The sequence below is a fragment of the Ranitomeya imitator genome, chromosome 1 (assembly GCF_032444005.1).
Source record: "Ranitomeya imitator isolate aRanImi1 chromosome 1, aRanImi1.pri, whole genome shotgun sequence".
NCBI classification, from domain to species: Eukaryota; Metazoa; Chordata; class Amphibia; order Anura; family Dendrobatidae; genus Ranitomeya; species Ranitomeya imitator.
The window spans coordinates 549,928,049-549,955,974 of record NC_091282.1 but is presented as its reverse complement, the minus strand read 5'-3'; the positions used below and the strand labels follow the sequence as shown (position 1 = coordinate 549,955,974).

At 45.6% G+C, this 27,926-nt stretch overlaps 1 protein-coding gene across 1 annotated transcript in view; it reads left to right on the top strand.

Annotated features, from left to right (window-relative positions):
- Positions 1–27,926, top strand: part of MAU2 (MAU2 sister chromatid cohesion factor) — a 96,030-nt gene that overhangs the window by 18,704 nt on the left and 49,400 nt on the right. The window contains exons 6-13 of the mRNA XM_069767697.1: positions 7,924–7,951; positions 9,768–9,923; positions 10,565–10,711; positions 12,064–12,154; positions 15,873–15,976; positions 16,077–16,154; positions 24,312–24,377; positions 26,221–26,304. Coding sequence (XP_069623798.1) covers positions 7,924–7,951; positions 9,768–9,923; positions 10,565–10,711; positions 12,064–12,154; positions 15,873–15,976; positions 16,077–16,154; positions 24,312–24,377; positions 26,221–26,304 — 754 coding nt within the window. The remainder of the gene's footprint in view (positions 1–7,923; positions 7,952–9,767; positions 9,924–10,564; positions 10,712–12,063; positions 12,155–15,872; positions 15,977–16,076; positions 16,155–24,311; positions 24,378–26,220; positions 26,305–27,926) is intronic.

The following is a 27,926-nucleotide window of genomic DNA, read 5'->3' as shown; positions in this document are numbered from 1 at the left end:
AATTATATTTTAGCCCCCAGTTTTGTATTTTTCCAAGGTTAGCAGGAGAAATTGGACCCTAAATGTTGTTGTCCAATTTGTCCTGAGTACGCTGATACCCGATATGTGGGGGGGAACCACCGTTTGGGCGCATGGGAGGGCTCGGAAGGGAAGGAGCATCATTTGGAATGCAGACTTAGATGGATTGGTCTGCAGGCGTCACATTGCGTTTGCAGAGCCCCTAATGTACCTAAACAGTAGAAACCCCCCACAAGTGACCCCATATTGGAAACTAGACCCCTCAATGAACTTATCTAGATGTGTTGTGAGAACTTTGAACCCCCAAGTGTTTCACTACAGTTTATAACGCAGAGCCGTGAAAATAAAAAATCTTTTTGTTTTCCCACAAAAATTATTTTTTAGCCCCCAGTTTTGTATTTTCCCAAGGGTAACAGGAGAAATTGGTCCACAAAAGTTGTTGTCCAATTTGTCCTGAGTACGCTGATACCCCATATGTTGGGGTAAACCCCTGTTTGGGCACACAGGAGAGCTCGGAAGGGAAGGAGCACTGTTTTACTCTTTCAACGCAGAATTGGCTGGAATTGAGATCGGACGCCATGTCGTGTTTGGAGAGCCCCTGATGTGCCGAAACAGTGGAAACCCCCCAATTATAACTGAAACCCTAATCTAAACACACCCCTAACCCTAATTCCAACGGTAACCCTAACCACACCTCTAACCCTGACACACCCCTAACCCTAATCCCAACCCTATTCCCAACTGTAAATGTAATCTAAACCCTAACCCTAACTTTAGCCCCAACCCTAACTGTAGCCCCAACCCTAACCCTAACCCTAACCCTAACCCTAGCCCTAACCCTAGCCCTAACCCTAACCCTAGCCCTAGCCCTAACCCTAGCCCTAACCCTAGCCCTAACCCTAGCCCTAACCCTAGCCCTAGCCCTAACCCTAGCCCTAACCCTAGCCCTAACCCTAGCCCTAACCCTAGCCCTAACCCTAGCCCTAGCCCTAACCCTAGCCCTAACCCTAGCCCTAATGGGAAAATGGAAATAAATACATTTTTTTTTATTTTTCCCTAACTAAGGGGGTGATGAAGGGGGGTTTGATTTACTTTTATAGCGAGTTTTTTAGCGGATTTTTATGATTGGCAGCCGTCACACACTGAAAGACCCTTTTTATTGCAAAAAATATTTTTTGCAATACCACATTTTGAGAGCTATAATTTTTCCATATTTTGGTCCACAGAGTCATGTGAGGTCTTATTTTTTGCGGGACGAGTTGACGTTTTTATTGAAAACATTTTTGGGCACGTGACATTTTTTTATCGCTTTTTATTCCGATTTTTGTGAGGAAGAATGACCAAAAGCCAGCTATTCATGAATTTCTATTGGGGGAGGCGTTTATACCGTTCCGCGTTTGGTAAAATTGATAAATCAGTTTTATTCTTCGGGTCAGTACGATTACAGCGATACCTCATTAATATCATTTTTTTATGGTTTGGTGCTTTTATACGATAAAAACTATTTTACAGAAAAAATAATTATTTTTGCATCGCTTTATTCTCAGGACTATAACTTTTTTATTTTTTTGCTGATGATGCTGTATGGCGGCTCTTTTTTTGCGGGACAATATGACGCTTTCAGCGGTACCATGGTTATTTATATCTGTCCTTTTGATTGCGTGTTATTCCACTTTTTGTTCGGCGGTATGATAATAAAGCGTTGTTTTTTGCCTCGTTTTTTTTTTTTTTTTCTTACGGTGTTTACTGAAGGGGTTAACTAGTGGGACAGTTTTATAGGTCGGGTCGTTACGGACGCGGCGATACTAAATATGTGTACTTTTATTGGTTTTTTTTTTTTAATGTGCCGGGGGCGGTCCGTGACCGCTCCTGGCACATAGTGCCGGATGTCAGCTGCGATAAGCAGCTGACACCCGGCCGCGATCGGCCGCGCTCCCCCCGTGAGCGCGGCCGATCGGCTATGACGTACTATCCCGTCCAGGGTCAGATAAGCCCAGGGCACCTCGACGGGATAGTACGTCTAAGGTCACAGAGGGGTTAATGAGCGATACGATGTGACCGCTGAATACAGGAAGAAGCTGCGGGCGCCGAAGATCATCTGTCAGTGAGAAGCTGCCAGGGACCGAGCCGAGAGCAGGTGAGTATAATGGGGACTGGAGGATGAGCATTGCTCGATATTCACCTGTCTGCGTTCCACCGCTGGGCGCCGCTGTGTCTTCTGCGTCCTCTGTGATGTTCAGGTCAGAGGGTGCGATGACGCAATTAGTGTGCGCGCCGCCCTCTGCCTGAACAGTCACTGCGGAAGACACAGCGGCGCCCAGCGGTGGAACACGGACAGGTGAATATTGCAAGTACCGGGGGCCTGCTCAGGACAAGAGGTGAGTATGTGATTTTTTTTTTTTTTTTTTATCGCAGCAGCCGGCTATGGGGCAAATGTTTCTATGGAGCATCTTATGGGGCCATAATCAACCTATGCAGCATTGTATGGGGCACCTTATCTATGTAGCATCTTACGGGGCATATTATCTATGGGCCCACTAGATGGTGGCCCGATTCTAACGCAACGGGTATTCTAGAATATATATGTAGTTTATTTCAAATCCCACGCCAATTCGTGAACGGAGTGCGCCTGTCGCTGATTGTTCACGGCCGGCCTCGTAGTATATAGCACAGCCACGTAGTATATAGCACAGCCACGTAGTATATAGCACAGCCACGTAGTATATAGCACAGCCACGTAGTATATAGGAACACATGGGCTACTTGCACAGTGAACAAGTCTGTAAGAACATGTTCACACACCACCAAGAAACCTGAAGACACAAAAGAGAATGGTAAAACCAAAAACACTCAGTTTGAAAAAATGTTTGCAGTAATCCGCAAGTGCTAGTAAAAGATGTAAATAACAGGGTATTTGGTTGATACGTTTTTTTGCAAAAAATGTATACTAAGCTGCTCTACCAATCTTCACGGTATACCCTTATCAGAGCAGTCCTAACTAATGTATGCAATCCCTATCTGATGTATTTAAAAACCTGATCATCTGTATATTACCTGTGTGAACAGGGTTCAGAGAGGAAAAATCCATGTGTGCATACAGGGCAGAACAGCTTTTGTGCAGCTAGCCCAAGAGGAGTGGTGGAACTCCCCAGTCTTGTAGACACATAGCCACGTAGTATATAGCATAGCCACGTAGTATATAGCAGCCCACATAGCAAATAACACAGCTCACGTAGTATATAACAGCCCGCATAGCATATAACACAGCCACGTAGTGTATAACACAGCCCACGTAGTATATTGCACAGCCATGTAGTATGTAGGACAGCCCACGTAGTATGTAGGACAGCCCACGTAGTATGTAGGACAGCCCACGTAGTATGTAGGACAGCCCACGTAGTATGTAGGACAGCCCACGTAGTATGTAGGACAGCCCACGTAGTATGTAGGACAGCCCACGTAGTATGTAGGACAGCCCACGTAGTATGTAGGACAGCCCACGTAGTATGTAGGACAGCCCACGTAGTATGTAGGACAGCCCACGTAGTATGTAGGACAGCCCACGTATTATATAACACAACCCACGCACTATATAGCAATGTGGGCACCATATCCCTGTTTAAAAAAGAATTAAAATAAAAAATAGTTATATACTCACCCTCCGACGGCCCCCGGATCCAGCCCAGGCCTTTCCCGCTCCTCGCGCGCCGCTCCGGTCCCAAGCGGCAATAAGGCTACTTTCACACTAGCGTCGGCCCGTCGCAGTGCATCGGGCCAACATACCGACGCATCCTGTCTCAATGCTGCACAACGGTGGCAGCGGATGCATTATTACAACGCATCCGCTGCCCCATTGTGAGTTGCGGGGAGGAGGGGGCGGAGTTCCGGGCGCGCATGCGCGTTCGGAAATGGCGGACACGACGCACCAAAAAACGTTACAAGCAACTTTTTTGGTGCCGACGGTCAGACGCAACACGACGCAACCATCACACGACGGTTGCGACATGTGGCCATGCATCGCTAATACAAGCCTATGGAGAAAAAACGCATCCTGCAGACAACTTTGCAGGATGCGTTTTTCCTGCAAAACGACGCATTGCGACTGAGGCCAATCGACGCTAGTGTAAAAGTAGCCTAACACGTGATGATGTAGCAAGACCGCTACGTCATCTCCGGTCATTGCCGCAATGCATTCTGGGTACCGGCGCGGAAAGGCCTGGGCTTGATCCGGGGGCCGTCGGAGGATGAGCATATAATGATTTTTTTAAATTATTTTTAACATTATATGTTTTTACTATTGATGCTGCATAGGCAGCATCAATAGTAAAAAGTCGGTCACACAGAGGGTTAATGGCAGCGTTATGCCGCGGTGTAAGGCAGTCCGGTTAACGCTATGTGGGCGCTGACTGGGGGGGAGGGAAGTAGGGAGGGGGCACTGACTGCAGGGGAGGAGGGAGGGGCCAGTTCACGGCCAGACTGTACCCGTCGCTGATGGGTCGCGGCCTCGGGCCGCGACCGATCAGTGACGCGGGATTTCCGTGACACAGACAGACGGAAGTGACCCTTAGACAATTATATAGTAGATAATCAATCTATGCAGCATTATATGGGGCACATTATCTATGGAGCATCTTATGGGGCAATCATGAACTGTATGGAGCATTATATGGGGCTCCTGATTCAATATGGATATTCAAAAACATGTATCCTACTGATGTCTCAATTAATTTTACTTTTATTGGTATCTATTTCTATTTTTGAAATTTACCGGTATCTGCTGCATTTTCCACCTTAGGCTTATACTTGAGTCATTAAGTTTTCCCAGTTTTTTTGGCAAAATTAGGGGTCTCTGCTTATACTCGGGTCGGCTTATACTCAAGTATATACTGTAGTTTATTCTTGTTATTGGTTTTAAGCTCCTACTGCTTTGTTACCAAACTGGTTCACTTAGAACCAACAGGAGGGTGTATACTGCAGGGGAAGAGTTGCCGTACTTTCTATATTCACTTAGTGTCCTCCTAGTGGCAGCAGCATAACACACATGGTCCTGTGTCCCCCAATGATTGGCTCAGAGAAAAGGATTTTGCGATGAGTACACAAAAACCCCTATATTAAGAGTAGTTTAATTTTATCATTGAGAGATAGAATATCAAAAATAAAATCCAGAAAATCACATTGTATAATTTTCTATAATTTTATTTGCATTTTGCAGTAAGAAATAAATATTTAATCCTCTACCAACCATTAAGAGTTCTGGTTCCTACAGACCAGTTAGACGCTCCTAACCAACTCGTTACCTGCATTAAAGACAGCTGTCTTACATAGTCACCTTTATAGAAGACTCCTGTCTACAGACTAAATTAATCAGTCAGACTCTAACCTCTACAACATGGGCAAGACCAAATTTTCTGGATTTTATTTTTGATATTCTATCTCTCAATGTTAAAATTAACCCACCGTATATACTCATGTATAAGCTGAGATTTTCAGCACATTTTTTTTTGTGCTGAAAACGCCCCCCTCGGCTTATACTCGAGTCAATAAGCTTACCCAGCTTTCCGTGGCAAAATTAGGTCACTGTATCAAAAGGACACACTTAGTATACACCTAGAGACAAGTTGGACATGTTCACCAAGATGCTGAGGTATAATATGTCCTGCACTCAAGTTGGATCAGATGTATGTATTAGTCTATTAGTTTACCATGCTTGATGTCTTATTGACATTTAACCCCGTAATGGCCTGATCATCGTGAATGTGGGTGCTATATAGAGGTGAGATCTGTAGCGTAATTCTTTTCTCATACTAGACAGTAAGTATTGATGGCTGTAGACCAGTTGAATATTTGCCTCCCGAGTTACATCCAGTTTTTCAATAGAGGGAGGTGTGCTCATGCTGCAGTCCTAAGAATTGATTTGTGGCTGTGAGCTGCTGATGTCATTGTTCCTCAGCCTCGCTGCACTAGTTCTAGTGAATCAGTGCTGTGCATAGGCATCTTGTACTGTCAGTTTTATTGAAGCTTTCTTCCTAATATTTGAAGAGATGTTGACTGTAGAGTATATCACAAATCCTGTGGCACAACCAAACTTTAGTTTACTGACCCCAATTGTTCTCAGCTGTAGAAACCCAATAATTGTATATTTAAACTACACAATATCAGGTTGCTCCTCCCTTCAAGTACAAGGGAATTTAGCATTTTTGTGCTTTTAATTTTTTTCCTTAATGGTCTTTCAAGAGCCATAACTTTTATTTCCAAGACGTCCCTCTGGACAGCACTATGGAGGCCATCCTCCTCCTCCTTACAGGGACAGGAAACACACGAGAGGTTAAAAAGCCCCTCTCCACCCACCTCCCTTGGTGTTTTTCCTGTCCCTGCATGGAGGGACAGGCAAGAGGATCAAGCAGGAAACTTACCGGAGAGGGCTTAGGGGGATTGTGTGGGCCGAGAGGGCTCAGGGGGATGAGTTTTCCCTCTACATAAACTTATGAGGGCTTTTGAACTTCTTAAAATATTTTTTGATTTTTATAAACGTTTGTTTTAGTTCCCTTAGGGGACTTGAATCTGCTGTTGTTTGATCTCTTGTACTATGTGCTGCAATACTATGGCAATGCCGTAAATAGGCCGAGCTCCATAGACAGCAGTTTGTCTTACGACCAAGTACCAAAATGAGAGCTGCCGTAGTAACCCATCGGTGCCCCGTGATCACATCATCTGGCGCTGATGGGAGCTAATGTGTCCTAGCACCGGCCTGCATTCTATTTAAATGGAACAAACATCAGCCATGTATGGAGCGTGTTCAGCCCCTAAGATCCCTCCACACATGCATACGCCTCCCCAGGAAGGTATTAAAACGCCCTATAAATGGCTACCATTGTTGATTGAAGGGGTATTTTATAGTTTGAGTTGAGGTTTTTCTTAAATCCAGAGCTAAGAGGAAGCCATGGAAGAGCCACATTGGCATAGACTGGAGCATCTCTCCTCATTAGGGTAAGTTCACACAGGGCGTTTTTGGTGCTTTTTTTTCCTGTAGCAAAACCTGATCTTTTTGGCAGGAAATAAGCTGTGTCAAAAACGCAGGTTTAGGTGCGTTTTTTGGTGCGTTTTTTTTTCTTTGTCCATGCTAATGTCCTTGAATTTTCAGCAGCAAATAATGATACCTGTGTTTTTTTTTGTTTTTTTTTTGCTGCGTTTATGTTGTGTTATTTTCAACACCCATTCAAGTCAGTGGGTGAAAAGCGCTGAAAAAAAGCAGCAAAAACGCTGAAAGTGACATGCCCTATGTCCAAAAAACGCAGCAAAGCACAAAATATTGATCACACAAAAAACCAATGTGTGTGCATGAGATTTCTGAAATTTCATAGGCTTTGCTGGTACTGTAAAAAGCAGCTGAAAATTAGCATAAAGAAAACGCAGCAAAAACTCCCTGTGTGAACTTACCCTTACTGTGCTTTCATTTTCAGTTTAGCACATTGCGACCCTAGTCGCAGCAATAATAGCAGCATTTCCAGCGCTGTACAAATTTTTTAAAATTGCATAGGATTCATGGTGTTCTGTAGGGAAAGATAATATATTTATGCTGTTGGAAAATTCCTCCTTTGTTTCTGAAATGGTCATCTTTTATGTATATGAATGTCTTGACAAGTGTATCCCACCCCACTCTTTTTATTTTTATATTGATTTTTAATTTTATTGTTGTTCAATTAGGTTTTTGTTGCTGTGACCCAAACTTTTTTGGCTAAATATAAAACACACTATTATGTATAGAAGCATTACTCCTTTTGTGCACAATTGTATTTTTCTATTCCTTTTTTTTCCATCATCCATATGACTGGGGTAAATAAATGATATTAGCTGTGTAACAATGGGTCTCAATTAATGCTGACCATATTTTGCTTTTTTTTGCAGAGCCTTATTCTTGCTGAGTAAAGGAATGGTAAGCTAGCACGTTCTGGTCAGATATTTTCTTATATCCTCATTCCTAGCTTGAATGAGTTTAGTCAGTTTAATGCAAATCCTCTGAATAGAAATTGTCACACTAAAATGAAAATGTGAAGTTTAAAATATTGTAGAATTTCTTTGTATATGGGCCTCTTGACTCTTCAGACGAGAGAGGGATCAGGAATGCTCAATTCCTACTTCATGCAGGAGATGATCCTGGGTTGTATGGCACTGGCTTATTCCCCACCGCGAATTTGAGGCTATGTGAGACAGAAGGCAGGGTTTTCATGTGTATGGTTAGCAGAGGGCCATGGCCACCCACAGTCTTGTACATTTACTATAATTTACACAAAAAGTAGCAGAAATCTACTCTAGCTCATGCTGGTGCACATTTCAGTTGCTGCTGCATGGGCGGCCCGAAGATGCACCAAATTTATTAAGGGTGCACAATTTTAAAGGGGTTGTCCAGTCTCAAGCAACAAAATTGCAGTCGCTCTGTGACTGCAGACGTGTGAATCCTCACATTGAGTGCACTGCACTCTGAGGATTTTGCGGCGATGGTCACCAGATTGTAATGTTCGAATTTAATGGTTTTCAATGGGTTGAAAAGTTATCAGTTATTGTGATTAAATAATTATCTAAGTGGACAGCGGTGTTTTTAGATCTGTGATTACCCATATTTCCTTTCACCTGTAAAGAGGACCTGTAACCAGATGAAAAGTGGCCAGTTTATGCTAAGGCCACATTCACACGTTGCTTTTTATCCTGCAGGTTCTCCCGCAGCGGATTTGATAAATCTGCAGGGCAAACCCGCTGCGGTTATCCCTGCAGATTTATCGCGGTTTGTCCTGCGGGTTCCGCTGCGGGATTTTACCCCTACTATTGATGCTGCATATGCAGCATCAATAGTAGTGTTAAAAATAATAAAATCATGGTATACTCCCCCTCTGACGTCCCGATCTCCTCGGCGCTGCAGGCGGCGGTCCGGTTCCAAAGATGCTGTGCGACCAGGACCTTCGGTGACGTCACGGTCATGTGACCGCGACGTCACCGAAGGTCCTGGTCGCATAGCAAACCTGAGACCGGACGGCCGCGTGCAGCGCTGAGAGGTGAGTATATCATGATTTTTTATTTTAATTCTTTTTTTTTAATACAAATATGGTTCCCGGGGCCTGGAGGAGAGTCTCCTCTCCTCCACCCCGGGTATAACCCGCACATTATCCGCATTACTTCCCGCATGGTGGGCACAGCCCCATGCGGGAAGTAAGCGGATCAATGCATTTCTATGGGTGCAGAATCGCTGCGATTCTGCACAAAGAAGTGACATGGTCCTTCTTTTTTTCCGCAGCAATTCAGCGCGTTTTTTGGGGGGTTTTTCCGCATCATGTGCACTGCGGTTTCTGTTTTCCATAGGGTAACATTGTACTGTACCCTGCATGGAAAACAGCTGCGGACCCGCAGCGGCAAAATCGCCGCGGTTCCGCAGTAAAAACCGCATAGTGTGAACATGGCCTAATATTTTACATCCCCCCAGAATTCTGAGTGTCACCCCCTTGTGATGACCATAAAAAATAGCATTGCATAAGACTATGATCTCTGGAACCATTTGGTGGATTTATAAAAAACTGACTACTCAGTGTAGTATCAGTAATAGAATATGACCAAAACTATAATCTGTAAAAGTTTGGTAGTTGTGCCATACTAGGTTACAACTAGAATGCTAAAATAATTTTCTTATAATGTATACAACATGACATGACAAATAATCTAATCCAGTCTAATGACAAGTCCTTTCTCAATTCTCTCCTTAGCTTTTGCTGATGGAGCGGAAGCTACAAGAAGTACACCCCCTGCTGACTTTGTGTGGACAGATTGTGGAGAATTGGCAGGGAAATCCAATCCAGAAAGAGTCGTTACGGGTTTTCTTCTTGGTACTACAAGTCACACATTATTTGGATGCAGGACAGGTATGATTGAAAGAACTAACCCCACTAGGCTGTTTTCATGTAGCGTCTGCGGGGTTGTAATATGCTGCAAATCACACCATATTAAAAGTTCAGACTTGCTTATTTCTAAGATTGCTGAGCACAAGGGGCATCTGGTTACTTGAATAGCATTATCAACTATCATGAATTATTTAGCATTTTTATTGGCGATAAATGTCATGTGATTATTTTAAAGCTTTAACTGCATTTGTGCCATTGCTCAAGTTTTCATCCTCTGTCACTCATAGGAAAGATCCAAGGCTTAGAGCCAAGTCCTGCTCTCCTTGGAGTGTTGGGTTAGCATAAGACAGGCTTATAGAAGTCTATTAGACTGGTTGGGGTCTCTGCACCCACACAGATTAAAACTTCTTGAATGCCAATATGACATGTCCAATGTTTCTTTTTGTAAGTTGTTACTTTCAGAGTTTTTATGTGTGTAGTGTATCCAAATAGTAGATGCTTATCAAAGCGATTCTGAATACTTACATTCCAGTATTGCTATATGGTAGTATTGTCTAAAACTGTAAATGTCCCATGGCATTATAAAGTCGGTCACAATTGTAGACCTTAATGGCTACTGGATATCTGTCACTGCTATATTACATTGAATGGCTGTCTTGCAGGTGAAAAGTGTGAAGCCATGTCTCAAGCAACTGCAGCAATGCATCCAAACAATTTCAACTCTTCATGATGATGAAATTTTACCCAGCAATTCTGCTGATCTCTTCCACTGGCTACCTAAAGAGCACATGTGTGTTCTGGTTTACCTGGTAAGCTGAAATGGTAAAATGTGTATTTGTACTGCTGTCATTGGACAAAGGCCTGGTTCAGATGGGCATATTTCATGGCCCGTATACAAGCCCACAATGCGTGGACTGACCGTGATTCTCCCGGTGCGAACTTACAGACACATGCGAGGCTGTTTGGGTCAGGAGACTCCTCAGTTGGGGCATTGTGGTCCGTATATATGGACTATGAAAGATGCTTATCTGAACCTACCATTACTATCATCATTTCTCATGTCTGTAGGTTTCTCTACTGTTTCCAAATCGTGCTCTCATGCACCAGTTGCAATGTACAATTATTTAGGTCTCATTCACACTGTAGGATTTTGGTCAGTGTGTCCAGTATTTGAAAGCTAAGCTAAAATTGGGTCTAAGTGTTAGAAACAGGTACAAATTTTTACAAATCGCTTTGGTTTACAAATGCTGATACAAAATACTGGGCAAATGTAAAAAGCACAAAAAAGGATACCGTATATACTCAAGTATAAGCCGACCCAAGTATAAGCCGAGGCACCTAATTTTGCCACGGAAAACTGGGTAAGTTTATTGACTAGAGTATAAGCCGGGTATGCATTGTCCCCTCATCCCTGTCCTGGTATGTGTGGCTCCCCCTGTTGTGTGCATGGCTCCTCCGTCCTTCCCCCTCCCGTCCTGCTTGCGCTGTCGCTGCATGTCCCTGCATCACTGTTGTCCCGGTACCGGCAGCTTCTTCCTGTGTTCAGCGGTGCCATTGTACCGCTTATTAAGGTGATGAATATGCGCTCCACGCCATATTCATTACTTTAATAGGCGGTACCACGTGACCGCTGAACACAGGAAGAAGCTGCCTTGGCAGGATAGCAGAGTGATGCAGGGAGGACTTGCAGCGATCGTGCGAGGAGTGGGTGAGTATTATGTGACAGCGGCTGACTCCTGCCCCTCCCCCGCCGGACCCCTGGGACAATGATTCATGTATAAGCCAAGGGGGGCATTGTTGGCACACAAAAAAATGTGCTGAAAATCTCAGCTTATATACGAGTATATACAGCATTTTTTTTCCCTTTTACCCACTCCATTAAGACAGTTCATCTTCTGATAGTTGAGGGATTGTCAAATCTAAATTCTACTTTTCTAATGTCCTAATCCCTTGCCGCATCTTTTATGCGGAGTTCAAATCTGCACATTCTCTTATCAGCACTTTAACTGTGAAAAAACAACCAGTTGCCCTCATTGAAGGAGTGAGTTGGGTCCCACTAGTGAGAACCATACCTTGCAGACCGTATGAAATTGATATGTTATTTATCAGACAAAATGTTTAGGGGCTAATTGATAGTATATTATTCTTGTTTGTTAACTAGGTGACAGTCATGCACTCCATGCAAGCAGGATATCTTGAGAAGGCTCAGAAATACACAGACAAAGCTCTAATGCAGTTGGAAAAGCTCAAAAGTAGGTATTATTGCATGTTTCAGCTGTTAAAATATACACTGCATGTCTTGTCCTTCCCTTTGATGTAGGCTTAGGCCTGAGCCCACATCTTTACCGGCACATGTCAGCTGTTTTGGACAGTGAACATTTGCGCCTGACAGCCACAGGTGGAATTAACCCAATTTCTGACAGCAGCATTTAATGTGATCGCGCCGGAAGCGCGTCACTAATCCCGACCATCGGCGCCCGTGTCGCATGACCGCGGGTGGTCGATGGGTTGGCATGACAACCCGGCGTCTGCAGGTGACCTCAGTGCTGGATTGCTATGTGAGTCGCCCAGCGGTCGGCGCTCATAGCAAGTGAACATTTCTGCTATACATAGGCGATCTGATCATCGCCTGTGTGTTGCAGAGGCGTTTGAACAACTATAGCTTCTAGTCTCCAATGGAGACTATTGAAGCATGCAAAAAGTTAAAAAAAATATTTTAAAAATTAACAATATAAAAAGTTCAAATCACACCCCCCCCATTTGCCCCATTCAAAATAAAACAAAAAAGAAATAAAAAATACACATATTTAGTATTGCCGCATTTAGAATTGCCTGAGCTATCAAGCTATAAAAAGAATTAATTCGATCGGTAAACGGCGTTGTGGGAAAAAAAAGTCAAAATGCCAGAATTACGTTTTTATTTGGTCGTCGCAACATAGCATTAAAATGCAATAACAGGCGATCAAAAGATCTTATACACACCAAATGGTATCATTAAAAACATCAGCTCAGTGCACAAAAAATAAGCCCTCACTCAGTCCCAGATCACGATAAATGGAGACGCTACGGGTCTCAGAAAATGACGCAATTTTTTTTTCACCATTTAAATAAAAAACAACCTATACATGTTTGGTATCTATGAACTTGTAATGACCTGGAGTTTCATAATGACAGCTCAGTTTTAGAATTTGGTGAACATGGTTAAAAAAAATGAGTTGTGGAATTGCACTTTTTTGTGCAATTTCGCCAAACTTGGAATTGTTTTCCCTTTTTTGAGTACACGATATGGTAAAACCAATGGTGTTGTTCAAAAGTACAACTCGTCCCACAAAAAAAAAAACCCTCACGTGGCCATATTAATGGAAAAATAAAAGTGTTATGTCTCTGGAAAGAAGGAGAGCGAAAAACAAATGCAAAAACAAAAAAGGGCTGCGGTGTGAATGGGTTAATCATCACTCATATCTCCCTTGACTGTGAGCAGTGGCTGTAAGTACAGCACGGCAATTTGACTACGTACTCTGAAAATTCTGCGGCATGCTTATAGTCACTGTAATACCCCTATGACTGAAAGCCGATGACTTCCAGAAGGAGTTCATTTTCTCCTGGTGGCCGCCCAGCTTTGGAACACTACCTGCTCGCCTTAACCCTAAATCTGCAAGGGGCAGCATTAATTTGAGTCTGCGTGGTTGCATTCAGCTATCATTCACTCTGATACACTGCAGCATTTTGGAGAAAATTATCCGAGAAGCTGGCCGAGCACTGTAGAGAGAAGCCTAGTCCGATGCAGCTTCTCCCTGCGCTCCTCCAGTTGATTGGCAGGTCTTGGATAGCATACTGCATAGGACTAAATAGATCTCCCTAATGCCCTGGCTGGCTTTTCTAACTATATTTTGTCTTGATTTAGCATTTTTTTTTTGTGTAACACATTCCTGTTTGCACTCACACAGCCAGGCTCTGAATAATTCAGTTCATGATTCAAGGAGCTGAATCAAATGACATGTTCCCTTTAAAGGCTCATAAACAAGACAATTCTTTACATTGAGCGATCCCGAGCCATAACACAAAAAGCCTACAGGGCTCTAGCGTATTGTTTAGGAACGCCTCTGTCGTATTGGCTCCGTCTGACACCGCATTCTATTCAGGAAGTGGTGTTTCTATGGGAGAATACTGCAATACTTTATATCATGTTAAATTAATACAAAATGAATCAGAAAAGCCGTTTGTGTGTAAGCTGCTGGAGACATACAAATGGTACAGGAAAGGTCTGAGTTGCCATTTGTTGGAGAGCTCTAATACATCGCCATGCATGAGCCCTAACTTTGTCATTCATAGGAGTAATAGCGGCTGCCTATTCTCACCTTGTAAGAACAAGAAAAGAATCACTCTGCTGTGACAGAATTGCATCCTTAGATATATGTGCCAAATGTCAATAAAGAAACTGGTTTATTCAATTACAAGTTTGTGCTCTAAACCTAAAGGTACCGTCACACTAGACGATATCGCTAGCGATCCTTGACTTTGCAGCGTCCTGGCTAGCGATATCGTCCAGTGTGACAGGCAGCAGCGATCAGGCCCCTGCTGTGATATCGCTGGTCGGGGAAGAAAGTCCAGAACTTTGTTTCGTCGCTGGATCTCCCGCTGACATCGCAGAATCGGCGTGTGTGACGCCGATTCAGCGATGTCTTCGCTGGTAACAAGGGTAAACATCGGGTTACTAAGCGCAGGGCCGCGCTTAGTTACCCGATGTTTACCCTGGTTACCATCGTTAAAGTAAAAAAACAACCACTACATACTTACCTACCGCTGTCTGTCCCCGGCGCTCTGCTTCTCTGCACTCCTCCTGTACTGGCTGTGAGCACAGCGGCCGGAAAGCAGAGCGGTGACGTCACCGCTCTGCTTTCCGGCTGACCGGCGCTCACAGCCAGAGCAGAGAAGCACAGCGCCGAGGACAGACAGCGGTAGGTAAGTATGTAGTGGTTGTTTTTTTTACTTTAACGATGGTAACCAGGGTAAACATCGGGTTACTAAGCGCGGCCCTGCGCTTAGTAACCCGATGTTTACCCTGGTTACCGGCATCGTTGGTCGCTGGAGAGCGGTCTGTGTGACAGCTCTCCAGCGACCAAACAGCGACGCTGCAGCGATCTGGATCGTTGTCTGGATCGCTGCAACGTCGCTTAGGCTTCTTTCACACTAGCGTCGGAATCTCCCCGTCGCAATGCGTCGGGGAGAGATTCCGACGCTAGCGTTTAACGCTTTGCACAATGGGTGTAGCGGATGCATTTTTCCGGCGCATCCGCTGCCCCATTGTAAGGTGCGGGGAGGTGGGGGCGGAGTTCCGGCCGCGCATGCGCTGTCGGAAAAAGCGGTCCGTCGGGAGAAAAAAAACGTTACATGTAGGGTTTTTTTTCCCGACGGTCCGCCAAAGCACGACGCATCCGTCGCAAGACGGATGCGAAGTGTGCAAATCCGTCGCAAATGCGTCGCCAATAGAAGTCTATGGGGAAAAAACGCATCCTGCAAGCACTTTTGCAGGATGCGTTTTTTCTGCAAAACGACGCATTGTGACGGATTTACAAAAAACGCTAGTGTGAAAGTACCCTTAGTGTGACGGTACCTTTAAACTCTAATATGCCTTAACCATCTCCATAACTATATCCACATCACCTGAGGAAAATGCTGGTGCTATCTAAATAATATTAAAGTTAATTTTTATTTTCTCCTTATATGATTATTAGGCACTAAATCAGTTATTTTGCATTTATTGACAAAACCATCTTGTGCTTTTTTTATTATTGTATTTTTTAGTTCCCGTAACTCTTTGGCTTTTCTCTGTGACTAAAATATACCAATATTTTGTCATGCTTGGTGCCAGTGTCTTCTGTACAGTTAAAGCCTACAGTTCATCCATTAGACAGCTGCAATGCACCAAAGGCTAGCTAACGTATTTGCTTTTCCACCTTTCTGTTGCAGTGTTGGATAGCAGCCCAATCTTATCCTCCTTCCAAGTAATTCTGCTGGAGCACATAATCATGTGCCGTCTGGTCACAGGCCACAAAGCCACAGCCTTACAAGAGGTAAAGGGTGAAATACAGGGTCTTTTATTCACTCCTCCAGACTAGGCATATCACAACTGCTTTATTTAGTTTTTTTTATCTTCTTTTTGTTTCCTTTTAGATCTCTCAAGTCTGTCAGTTATGTCAGCAGTCACCCAGGCTTTTTTCTAACCATGCAGCCCAACTACACACACTGTTGGTAAGTAAGAGCAACTTAATTTAACCCCTTAGTGAGCGAGCCAATTTTTACCTTAATGACCAAGCCAAATTTTACAATCCTGACCAGTGTCGCTTCATGTGGTTATAACTCTGGTATGCTTCAATGGATCCCACTGATTCTGAGACTGTTTTATCATGACATATTGTACTCCATGCTAGTGTTAAAAGTTCTTCAATATGACTTGCATTTATTTATGGGGAAAAACCCCCGAAAATTTGTCAAAAATGTTGAAAATGTTGCAATTTTCAAACTTTACATTTTTGTGCCCTTAAAATCAAAGCGCTATGTCACAAAATGGTTAATAAATGACATTCCCACATGTCTACTTTACATCAGCACAATTTTGGAAACGTACTGTATATGCTCTCGTATCACGTGTGCCTGCTACTAAAAGGGAATGAATATTCACTTCTCTCCACTCCCATAGGCATTCCCTTTTAGTAACGGGCACACGTGATCGCCCGGCCACTGAGGTTACTGTACCCGCTATCAAAGAGCAATGAATATTCACTGATCTCCACACACATAGTCCTGGCGTGGAGAGTAGTGAGTATTTCGGCAGCTGTCCTCTGCTTGTAAGCAGCGCATGACATCCCTGCCATGCGCCTGCTTACAAGCATAAATTCGCTGCTGGCATCAGTAAAAGATGCTGCGAGGGAGCGCAGGGAAAGTAAGTAAATGTGTGTGTTTGTGTATGTGTGTGTGTATATATATATATATATATATATATATATATATATATATATGTATATGTATATATATATAAAATAAATTTTTGTTTTCTGATGGGGGACCATGCATACACGGATAGAGATGAGGAGGCCCATGCATACCAGGATAGAAATGAGACCATGCAAACAGTGATGGGGATGAGGGGAACATGCATACCAGGCTTATACTCGAGTTACTAAGTCTTTTGTGGTAAAATAGGTGCCTCAGCTTATATTCAGGTCGGCTTATACTCTAGTATATACGGTAATTTTTTCAAATTAAAAAGTTAGAGGAGTTTAAATATGACCAGCAATTTTTCATTTTTCCAACAAAATTTACAAAACCATTTTTCTCCTTCGCCTCATTGGGGGACACAGGACCATGGGTTATGCTGCTGTCACTAGGAGGCTGACACTAAGCTGAGACAAAAAAAAGGTTAGCTCCTCCCCTGCAGTATACACCCTCATGCTGGCTTCCAGAGACACCCAGTTCAAGCTTAGTGTCCGTAGGAGGCACACTGTTTTTTGATCTCACGATTTTTTCCTTTTTAACTTTCCTATTCCGGACGAAGGGGGCGACGGGAGTTTCACCTCACCGTATCCTCTCCTGCGATGCGGGAGCCACTGCCTGAGCTGACCTTTTTTGGGGCACTGGTGTTTTACCTCCAGTATCCTCCTCTGCAGCCAGGCTTTTTATTGCCGGACATCTGCCCTGTCCACCAGGTTTTACCCTCGGCTGTACAGAGGCTCTATTTCTGTGGCGTCCGTGCAGACCACACTGCATCACCAATGCTCTTCGTGATTCAGGTGGTGGACGGTTCCTCTCCACCCCCCTGTCTGGGGCTGGTGGATAGAGGCTTCCCAACCCCTGCACCGTCCCTGACATCCTAAGGCACCTCTCACCTCCATGGGGTAAGTGTCTCGTGGGAGATGGGGGGGATCGCCGGTTTTGCGGTCCGGAGGGCTCCTCCTGGGTAGCGCACATCGTGGGCTGAAGCATTCCCCTTTTTTTTGGCACTTTGCGGCCGCGCGCCGGACCGAAGCCGCAAATTTAGTCCCCGGCTTCGGCCTAGCCGCTGGACGCTGCCGATAGGCTCCGCCCCCCCTGCCCGTCATCGGTGGCGCCGCCCTCCGGTCCTGGCGCTTCTCGCAGCCTCCGAGATCTCTTTCCTGATCTCGGCGGCCATCTAGGTGTCTCAGCGCCCACGTGCAGCCGGTTTCTTCTCAGGCAACACAGTTTGCCTTCTCAGGACAACGGGACACAGGACCAGGGTAAGGAGACCTCGTCAGCCTCTCATCTGCAGCGTCGCCCTCTGCTTCCCTACATTATAGACCCTGTGATCTATTTTTTTGCATTAGAATCATGTCCCAGTCAAGGTCCAAAAAATCCTCTAAGGTGCATACGACCTTTTTTTCTGCGTGTACCACCTGCCAGGCCCCACTTCCTAGGCCTCAAAGTTCTCCCCTCTGCTCTGCCTGCGATGCTCCAGGAGCCCTCCACCGCCACCGACTCCGGCGTACCTAGTCCCCCCCCCGTGGGTCGCCTCACTTTCACAGTCTGTGGATTTTTTAGCCAACGCCATCAAATCCATTCAAAATCCTCCCGGGGAACGGGGCAATCCGTTACAGGTGTTAAGAGATCCCTCCATAGCAGGGGAATCGTCGGCCAGCAGGGGCCGCTCTCCCCATAAAGAGGCACGGTCATCCAGAAAACGGATCCGCACTACCTCTCCTGAGCGCTCACCTCGCCACTCAGACTCTGGCAGCTCCACCTCTCGCTCACCCTCTTTGGGGGCTCGCAGCATTCACGACTCTGAACATGAGTCCGAGGTATCATTGGACCCGGAGGCTCCGGAGTTCAGAGCCACGGTTGACTCCCTCATTGTAGCAGTCAATCACGCGCTTAAGGTGGATGATGACTCTAATTCCGCTCCGGAACACGCGGTCTCTTTTACCAGAACTAAGCGTTCCCACAAATCTTTTGCCTCTCACCCAGCTTTTCTGGATATAGTCAGGCGACACAGGGAGCGTCCAGATAAGCGTTTATCGGGTAAGAAGGACCTGGTATCAAAGTATCCCTTCTCAGCAGATCTTGTGAAAGACTGGACGGATCCCCCTATAGTAGATCCTCCGGTCTCGCGCCTGGCTTCTAAAACGCTTCTTTCAGTCCCGGACGGCGCTTCAATTAAGAGTCCCACTGAACGCCAGCTAGACTCTCTAGCTCGCTCAGTGTATGAGGCCTCAGTCTCTTCCCTGTCCCCCTCCTTCGCCGCGGCTTGGGTGACCAAGGCAATGGTTTCCTGGGCGGATGCTCTAGCGAAATCCATTCACGAACAGGACCTCCCGTCTGAGATGGCGGACCTGGCTAAGCAGTTAGCCATGGCTAGTGATTATGTGATGTACGCATCCCTCGACGCGGCGAATTGCGCAGCATCGGCGGCTTCTAACGCCATCGCTATCAGAAGGGCTCTTTGGCTCAGAGAGTGGCGCGCAGATTCCTCCTCTAAAAAATCTCTGATCTCTCTCCCTTTTCAAAGCGGGCGCCTTTTTCGGCGAAAAGCTTGACCAGCTTATTTCCGACGCCACAGGGGGAAAGAGCAAGTTCCTTCCCCAACAGAGGCCCAAGGCGGCTTTCCAGCGCCAGCCTTATTTTCGCTTTCAGCCTTTTCGTACTAGCCCAGCCTGGTCCAATCCTACCGGTCTTCCCAGATCGGACCGATCCGCTCGCACAGACAGAGACGCTCGACCCTCCTTCAGGCCGAATCCTTCCTGGCGCGGGAAACTGAGGCAGCCCAGAACCCGAGGTTCCAGACCCCCCAGATTCCCGTCTCAATGACTCGGGAACGGCGCCAGTCAATACCATCAGAGTAGGCGGACGTCTACTCCTTTTTCAGCAAGCCTGGCTCTCCGTCGTTCACGACGAATGGGTCAGGGATCTGGTATCGTCTGGCTACAAAATAGAGTTCTCCTCTCCTCCTCCAACTCGGTTTTTCCCCTCTCGTCTCCCCAGTTCGGGAGCTCAGTCTCGCGCCCTTCTTAGCGCCATTCACGCTCTCCGCCAGAGCGGGGTCATCGTTCTGGTCCCGGAACACGAGAGGTTCAAAGGTTTCTACTCAAACCTCTTCGTCGTGCCAAAGAAGGACGGAAAAGTGCGCCCCATTTTGGATCTGAAACTCCTGAACAAGTGCGTAAGAGTCCGGCACTTCAGGATGGAATCGCTCAGATCGGTCGTCTCTTCGATGGAAAGAGGGGAATTCTTGGCCTCGATAGACATCAAAGATGCCTATCTTCACATCCCGATTTTTCCCGCCTCATCAAAGGTTCCTCCGCTTTGCCGTTCTGGAGGACCACTTCCAGTTCACGGCCTTACCCTTCGGTCTTGCCACGGCGCCCAGGGTATTCACCAAGGTCATGGCGGCTGTCATGGCCATCCTTCATTCTCGAGGAGTCGTCGTGTTACCTTACTTAGACGATCTCCTCATAAAGGGCCCGTCTTTTCAAGCCTGCGAGTCAAGCGTCCACATTACCCTGGATTCTCTTTCGCGCCTGGGCTGGTTGATCAACTTGGACAAGTCCTCTCCCGTTCCTGCCCGTCGGATCTCCTTTCTGGGAATGATCCTGGACACTTCAAGGGGGTTGGTCTTGCTTCCAAGGCCCAAGCGCTTCAACAGGGAGCCCGATCGCTACGCCATCCTCGTCCGCTAACCATTCGGTTCGCCATGAAGATCCTGGGAAAGATGGTTGCAGCAATCGAAGTGGTTCCCTTTGCTCAACTCCATCTCCGTCCCTTGCAACAGGCTTTGCTGGACAACTGGGACAGGAGTCTCTCATCTCTCGACCGCCCTTGCCCCCTGTCCCCGCGGGTCAGACAATCTCTCGTATGGTGGACCCTGGGCCCATCGCTTCTCCAGGGGAAGTCCTTCCTCCCGATCCGTTGGTTAGTGGTAACCACCGATGCCAGTCTGGGGGGCGGTGTTTCTTCACCACTCTGCCCAGGGCCGTTGGACAGTTCGGGAATCCAGACTCCCCATCAACATCCTGGAGATTCGTGCTATCAGACTGGCTCTGAGTCGTTTTCACGCCCTGCTCGCGGGTCACCCAATACGAGTCCAATCGGACAACGTCACGGCGGTGGCTTACATCAACCACCAGGGGGGTACCCGCAGCAGGGCGGCGATGCAGGAAGTCTCTCTCATCCTTCGTTGGGCCGAAACCAACCATTCCATCATCTCTGCGGTGCACATTCCGGGAGTCGAGAACTGGGCGGCGGACTTCCTGAGCCGCCAGGGTCTTGCCTCGGGGGAGTGGGAACTCCACCCAGAGGTATTTCATCAGATCTGTCTTCGCTGGGGGACCCCGGACGTGGATCTGATGGCGTCCAGATTGAACGCCAAGGTCCACAACTTCATTGCACGTTCTCGGGATCCCCAGGCCATAGGAGTAGACGCGCTGATTTCTCCATGGCATCAGTTTCAGCTCCCATACGTGTTTCCTCCCCTTCCCTTACTGCCGAAGGTGATCCGAAAGATCAAGACGGAGGGAGTTCCGGTCATTCTGGTCGCCCCAGACTGGCCTCGTCGCGCTTGGTACGCGGAACTCGTTCAGCTCGTAGCCGACGTTCCCTTGCGGTTGCCAGACCGCCCAGACCTGCTTCGCCAAGGTCCGATCTACCACCAGAGCTCAGGGACCCTACGTTTAACGGCGTGGCTGTTGAAACCTGGATTCTAACTCGTGCCGGTTTCTCTCAGCAGGTCATTCCCACCATGTTAAGTGCTCGCAAGGCGTCTTCCGCCTCTATTTACCACCGCGTCTGGAAATCTTTCTTCTCATGGTGCAGGCTACGAGGGCACCCTCCGCTCGCTTTCTCTATCCCGCGCATCCTGAATTTCCTTCAGTCTGTTCTGGACTCCGGCTTGGCCCTGAGTTCCCTCAAGGGTCAGATCTCAGCGTTATCCGTGCTGTTCCAGCGTAGGATCGCCGCCAACCTTCAGGTCAAGACCTTCATACAGGGAGTCTCCCATGTGGTTCCTCCCTACAGGATGCCGTTAGAGACCTGGGATCTCAACTTGGTCTTGGGGGTTCTTCAGGAGCCTCCGTTCGAACCCCTTCAAGACGTTCCGCTTTCTGTCCTCTCATGGAAGGTTGCCTTCCTGGTTGCGGTGACATCCATCAGAAGGGTTTCAGAGCTCGCCGCTTTATCCTGCCGGGCACCTTTCCTTGCCTTTCATCAGGACAAAGTAGTCCTACGTCCTTCCCCGGCGTTTCTTCCGAAGGTGGTCTCATCTTTCCACCTTAACGAGGACATCATTCTTCCCTCCTTTTGCCCGCAGCCCAAACATAGGGTCGAGAAGCCTCTCCATACTCTGGACGTGGTACGGGCTCGCAGGAGGTACATTTCCAGAACGGCTCATTTCAGAAAATCGGACGCCCTTTTCGTCCTCCCGGAGGGTCACAGAAAGGGTTTGGCTGCGTCTAAATCCACGATAGCCAGATGGATCCGATCTGCTATCCAGGTATCCTATCGGGTCAGGGGCAGTCCTATCCCGGTGGGGATTAGAGCTCATTCCACTCGGTCGATGGGTGCTTCCTGGGCCATCCGGCACCAGGCAACAGCGGAGCAGGTTTGCAAGGCCGCAACGTGGTCCAGCCTGCATACTTTCACAAAGCATTACAATGTCCACATTCACTCCTCTGCGGACGCGGCCCTTGGCAGGCGTATCCTGCAGGCGGCCGTTGCGCATTTGTAGTCAGATGGTACACGGAGTTATTTGGTTGTATTGTTTCCCTCCCAGGGACTGCTTTGGGACGTCCCATGGTCCTGTGTCCCCCAATGAGGCGAAGGAGAAATAGGGATTTTTGTGTGTACTCACCGTAAAATCCTTTTCTCCGAGCCACTCATTGGGGGACACAGCACCCACCCTGGTAGCCTTACGGCTCGTTACCTTTTTTGGTCTTTGACTGTTTGTTTGACATGTTATATTCTAATGTTACTGGATATATTGTTGTTATTATCCTACTGCTTTTGCACTGAACTGGGTGTCTCTGGAAGCCAGCATGAGGGTGTATACTGCAGGGGAGGAGCTAACCTTTTTTTGTGTCAGCCTCCTAGTGACAGCAGCATAACCCATGGTCCTGTGTCCCCATGGTCCTGTGTCCCCCAATGAGTGGCTCGGAGAAAAGGATTTTACGGTGAGTACACACAAAAATCCCTATTTTTTTTAGGGACCACTAGTGATGAGCGAGTGTACTCGTTGCTCGGTTTTTCCAGAGCACACTCGGGTGATCTCTGAGTATTTGTTACTGTTCGGAGATTTAGTTTTCATCGCCGCAGCTAGATGATTTGCGGCTACTAGACAGCTTGATTACATGTGGGGTTCCCTAGCAACCAGGCAACCCCCACATGTACTCAGGCTGGCTAACAGCCATAAATCATCCAGCTGAGTCAAGGAAAACTAAAATCTCCAAGCAGTCATAAATACTCGGAGATCACCCGAGCGTGCTCGAGAAAACCCGAGCAACGAGTATACTCGCTCATCACTAGGGACCACATCACATTTGAAGTGATTTTTAAGGCCCTACATGACAGAAAATCCCCAAAAGTGACTCCATTCTAAAAACTGCACCTCACTATGCTCAAAACCACATTCAAGAAGCTTATTAACCCTTCAGTTGCAACACGAGCTGAAGCAATGTGGAAGGAAAATATTAACATTTACCTTTTTCACAAAAAAAAGTACTTTAGATCCCAACTTTTTTTTATTTCCACAAGGGTAACTTAGAAAAAATGGAGACCAAAATTTGTGCAATCTCTCCGGAGTATGCCGATACCCCAAATGTGGGGGAAGACCACTGTTTGGGCACATGGCAGGGCTTGGAAGGGAAGGAGCATCGTTTGACTTTTTGAACGCAAAATTGGCTGCAGTCGAGAGTGGATGCCATGTCATGTTTGTAGAGCCCCTGATGTGCCTAAACAGTGAAAACCCTCCACAAGTGACACCATTTTGGAAACTAGACCCCTCAAGGATTTTATCCAGGGGTATAGTGAGCATTTTAATCCCACAGGTAAGACACAGAATTTGATAACATTAGGTTGTCATATTGCATATGTCATCGTTAGCTTTGAACACAAGTGCTCGCTACTCCAGTTTGCATTGGATGCTTGGGTATGCACCGAATATCGCGGTTGCTTGAGTCTCCACATGTTTTGCTTTTGTTAAACTGCCAAAAACGTGGGAATCTGCGATGCTCCATGCATGCGTGAACACCTGATGCAAACTCAAGTAAAATGTAAAAAACTCACCACTGAACGTGTGCATGTGGCCTTATACATTTTTTTTTTTTCTTTCTCCGTATAACTGCATTAGGTTTCAGTTTAGTATGGCTGTCAATATTTCTGATGACTTCAACCACTTTTTGTTTTACACAGGGTTTATATTGCATTTCTGTGAACTGTATGGATAATGCAGAGGCACAATTCACGACTGCATTGAGGGTGAGTATAGTTTCGCCACATAAACATTGTCACGATTCTGACCAGATTCCAAGATTTCTGTGGACATACACTACCGTTCAAAATGTTTAGGGTCACTTAGAAATTTCCTTATTTTTGAAAGAAAAGCACAGTTTTTTCCAACGAAGCTAAAATTAAATTATTCAGAAATGTACTCTATACATTGTTAATGTGGTAAATGACTATTCCAGCTGCAAATGTCTGGTTTGTAATGCAACATCTTCATAGGTGTATAGAGGCCCATTTACAACAACCTTCACTCCATTGTTCTTATGGTACTTTGTGTTTGCTAACTGTGTAAGAAGGCTAATGGATGGTTAGAATACCCTTGAAAACCCTTGTGCAAGTACCGATATGTTGGCATAGCTGAAAACAGTTTGGCTATTTAGAGAACCTATAAACCCGACCTTTCTTTGAGCTAGTTGAGAATCTGGAGCATTACATTTGTTGGTTCCATTAAACTCTCAAAATGGCCAGAAAAAAAGAACTTTCGTGTGAAACTCGACAGTCTGTTCTAGTTCTTAGAAATAAAGGCTATTCCATGCGAGAAATTGACAAGAAGCTGAAGATTTCCTACAACAGTGTGTACTACTCCCTTCAGAGGAGAGCACAAACAGGCTCTAACCAGAGTAGAAAGAGAAGTGGGAGGCTCCGCCGCACAACTGAGCAACAAGACAAGTACGAGAGTCTGTAGTTTGAGAAATCGACACCTCACAGATCCTCAACTGGCAGCTTCATTAAGTAGTATACGCAAAACGCCAGTGTCAACGTTTACAGTGAAGAGGCGACTCCGGGATGCTGACCTTCAGAGCAGAGTGGCAAAGAAAAAGCCATATATGAGACTGGTTAATAAAAAAAAGGCTTAATATGGGCAAAAGAACACAGACATTGGACAGAGGAAGTTTAGAAAAAAGTGTTATGGACAGACAAATCCAAGTTTGAGGTGTTTGGATCACACAAAAGAACATTTGTGAGATGCAGAACAACTGAAAAGATGCTGGAAGAGTGCCTGATGCCATCTGTCAAGCATGGTGGAGGTAATGTGATGGTCTGGGGTTGCTTTGGTGCTGGTAAAGTTGGGAGATTTGTACAAGGTAAAAGGGATATTGAGTAAGGAAGGCTATCACTCCATTTTGCAGTGCCATGCCATACCCTGTGGACAGTGCTTGATTGGAGCCAATTTCATCCTACAACAGTACACCTCCAAATTATGCAAGAACTATTTAGGGAAGAAGCAGGAGCTGGTATTCTACCTGTAATGGAGTGGCCAGTGCAGTCACCAGATCTCAACCCCATTGAGCTGTTGTGGGAGCAGCTTGATCGTATGGTACGCAAAAAGTGCCCATCAAGTCAAACCAACTTGTGGCAGGGGCTTCTGGAAGCATGGGGTGACATTTCTCCAGATTACCTCAGCAAATTAACTGCTAGAATGCCAAAGGTCTGAAATGCTGGAATTGCTGCAAAGGGAGCATTCTTTGACAAAAGCAAAGTTTGAAGGAGAAAAGTATTATTTCAAATAAAAATCTTTTTTCGAACCTTGTCAATGTCTGGACTAGATTTTCAATTCATATGGCATATTTGATTATTAAAAGTATGAGTTTTCATGGAAAACACAAACTTGTCTGGGTGACCCTAAACCTTTGAACAGTAGTGTATATCTCCAATATTAATCAATAGCACACACTTATAGGTCTATGCTGCCGATCTATATACATTGCCATTTGCATAGGTATGCTCTGTGTGGGCAGCATGGGCTTCATTGCTGTTTATATGTAAAATTTCATGTAAAGACTGCTTTTATTGTAGAATTTTCATTTCTTTACAGCTAACCACACACCAAGAGTTATGGACGTTTATAGTGACAAACCTGGCAAGTGTTTATATTCGGGAAGGAAACCGACATCAAGAGGTGAATAGTCTGAAAAGCAATAACACCTTTTATATTGCAACTTTTTAACCTTCATAGACTAGCCTGCATTTTGACATATTTAACCCCTTTGCAACATATGACTTAGGCCCCTTTCACACATCAGTTTTTTGCCGTCGGTCACAATCCGTTGGCTCGACGGATCCTTCGCAGATTGTGAAAAAAAGCGACGGATTTGTCTTTTCGATGGATCAGACTAGCGGATCTGACTAAATCGGAGCATGCTTAGTTTAAAAAAAAAAACGGATTTCATCGCTGGATTCTGTCATTTGACGGATTCGGTGCCCATTCGCTTCCATTTGAGCAAACTATGGACGGCGACGGATCCGTCGCTATCTGTTTTTTTCGACAGACACAAAAAAAGTTACTTTGTCCGTTGTCTCCAGCCGCTGGACAAACCATTTTCGTCGGCTCCGGAGAACGACGGATGAAACATGAGACAATCCCTCGTTAACCCCTTTACCCCCAAGGGTGGTTTGCACGTTAATGACCGGGCCAATTTTTACAATTCTGACCACTGTCCCTTTATGAGGTTATAACTCTGGAACGCTTCAATGGATCCTGGTGATTCTGACATTGTTTTCTCGTGACATATTGTACTTCATGACAATGGTAAAAATTATTTGATAGTACCTGCGTTTATTTGTGAAAAAAACGGAAATTTGGCGAAAATTATGAAAATTTCGCAATTTTCCAACTTTGAATTTTTATGCAATTAAATCACAGAGATATGTCACACAAAATACTTAATAAGTAACATTTCCCACATGTCTACTTTACATCAGCACAATTTTGGAACCAAAATTTTTTTTTGTTAGGGAGTTATAAGGGTTAAAAGTTGACCAGCAATTTCTCATTTCTACAACACCATTTTATTTTAGGGACCACATCTCATTTGAAGTCATTTTGAGGGGTCTATATGATAGAAAATACCCAAGTGTGACACCATTCTAAAAACTACACCCCTCAAGGTGCTCAAAACCATATTCAAGAAGTTTATTAACCCTTCTGGTGCTTCACAGGAATTTTTTGAATGTTTAAATAAAAATGAACATTTAATTTTTTTTCACAAAAAATGTAATTCAGCTCCAATTTGTTTTATTTTACCAAGGGTAACAGGAGAAAATGGACCCCAAACATTGTTGTACAATTTGTCCTGAGTATGCCAATACCCCACATGTGGGGGTAAACCACTGTTTGGGCGCATGGCAGAGCTCGGAAGCGAAGGAGTGCCATTTGACTTTTCAATGCAAAATTGACTGGAATTGAGATGGGACGTCATGTTGCGTTTGAAGAGCCACTGATGTGGCTAAACATTGAAACCCCCCACAAGTGACACCATTTTGGAAAGTAGACCCCCTAAGGAACTTATCTAGAGGTGTGGTGAGCACTTTGACCCAACAAGTGCTTCACAGAAGTTTATAATGTAGAACCGTAAAAATAAAAAATCATATTTTTTCACAAAAATTATCTTTTCGCCCCCAATTTTTTATTTTCCCAAGGGTAAGAGAAGAAATTGGACCCCAAAAGTTGTTGTACAATTTGTCCTGAGTACGCGGATACCCCATATGTGGGGGTAAACCACTGTTTGGGTGGATGGGAGA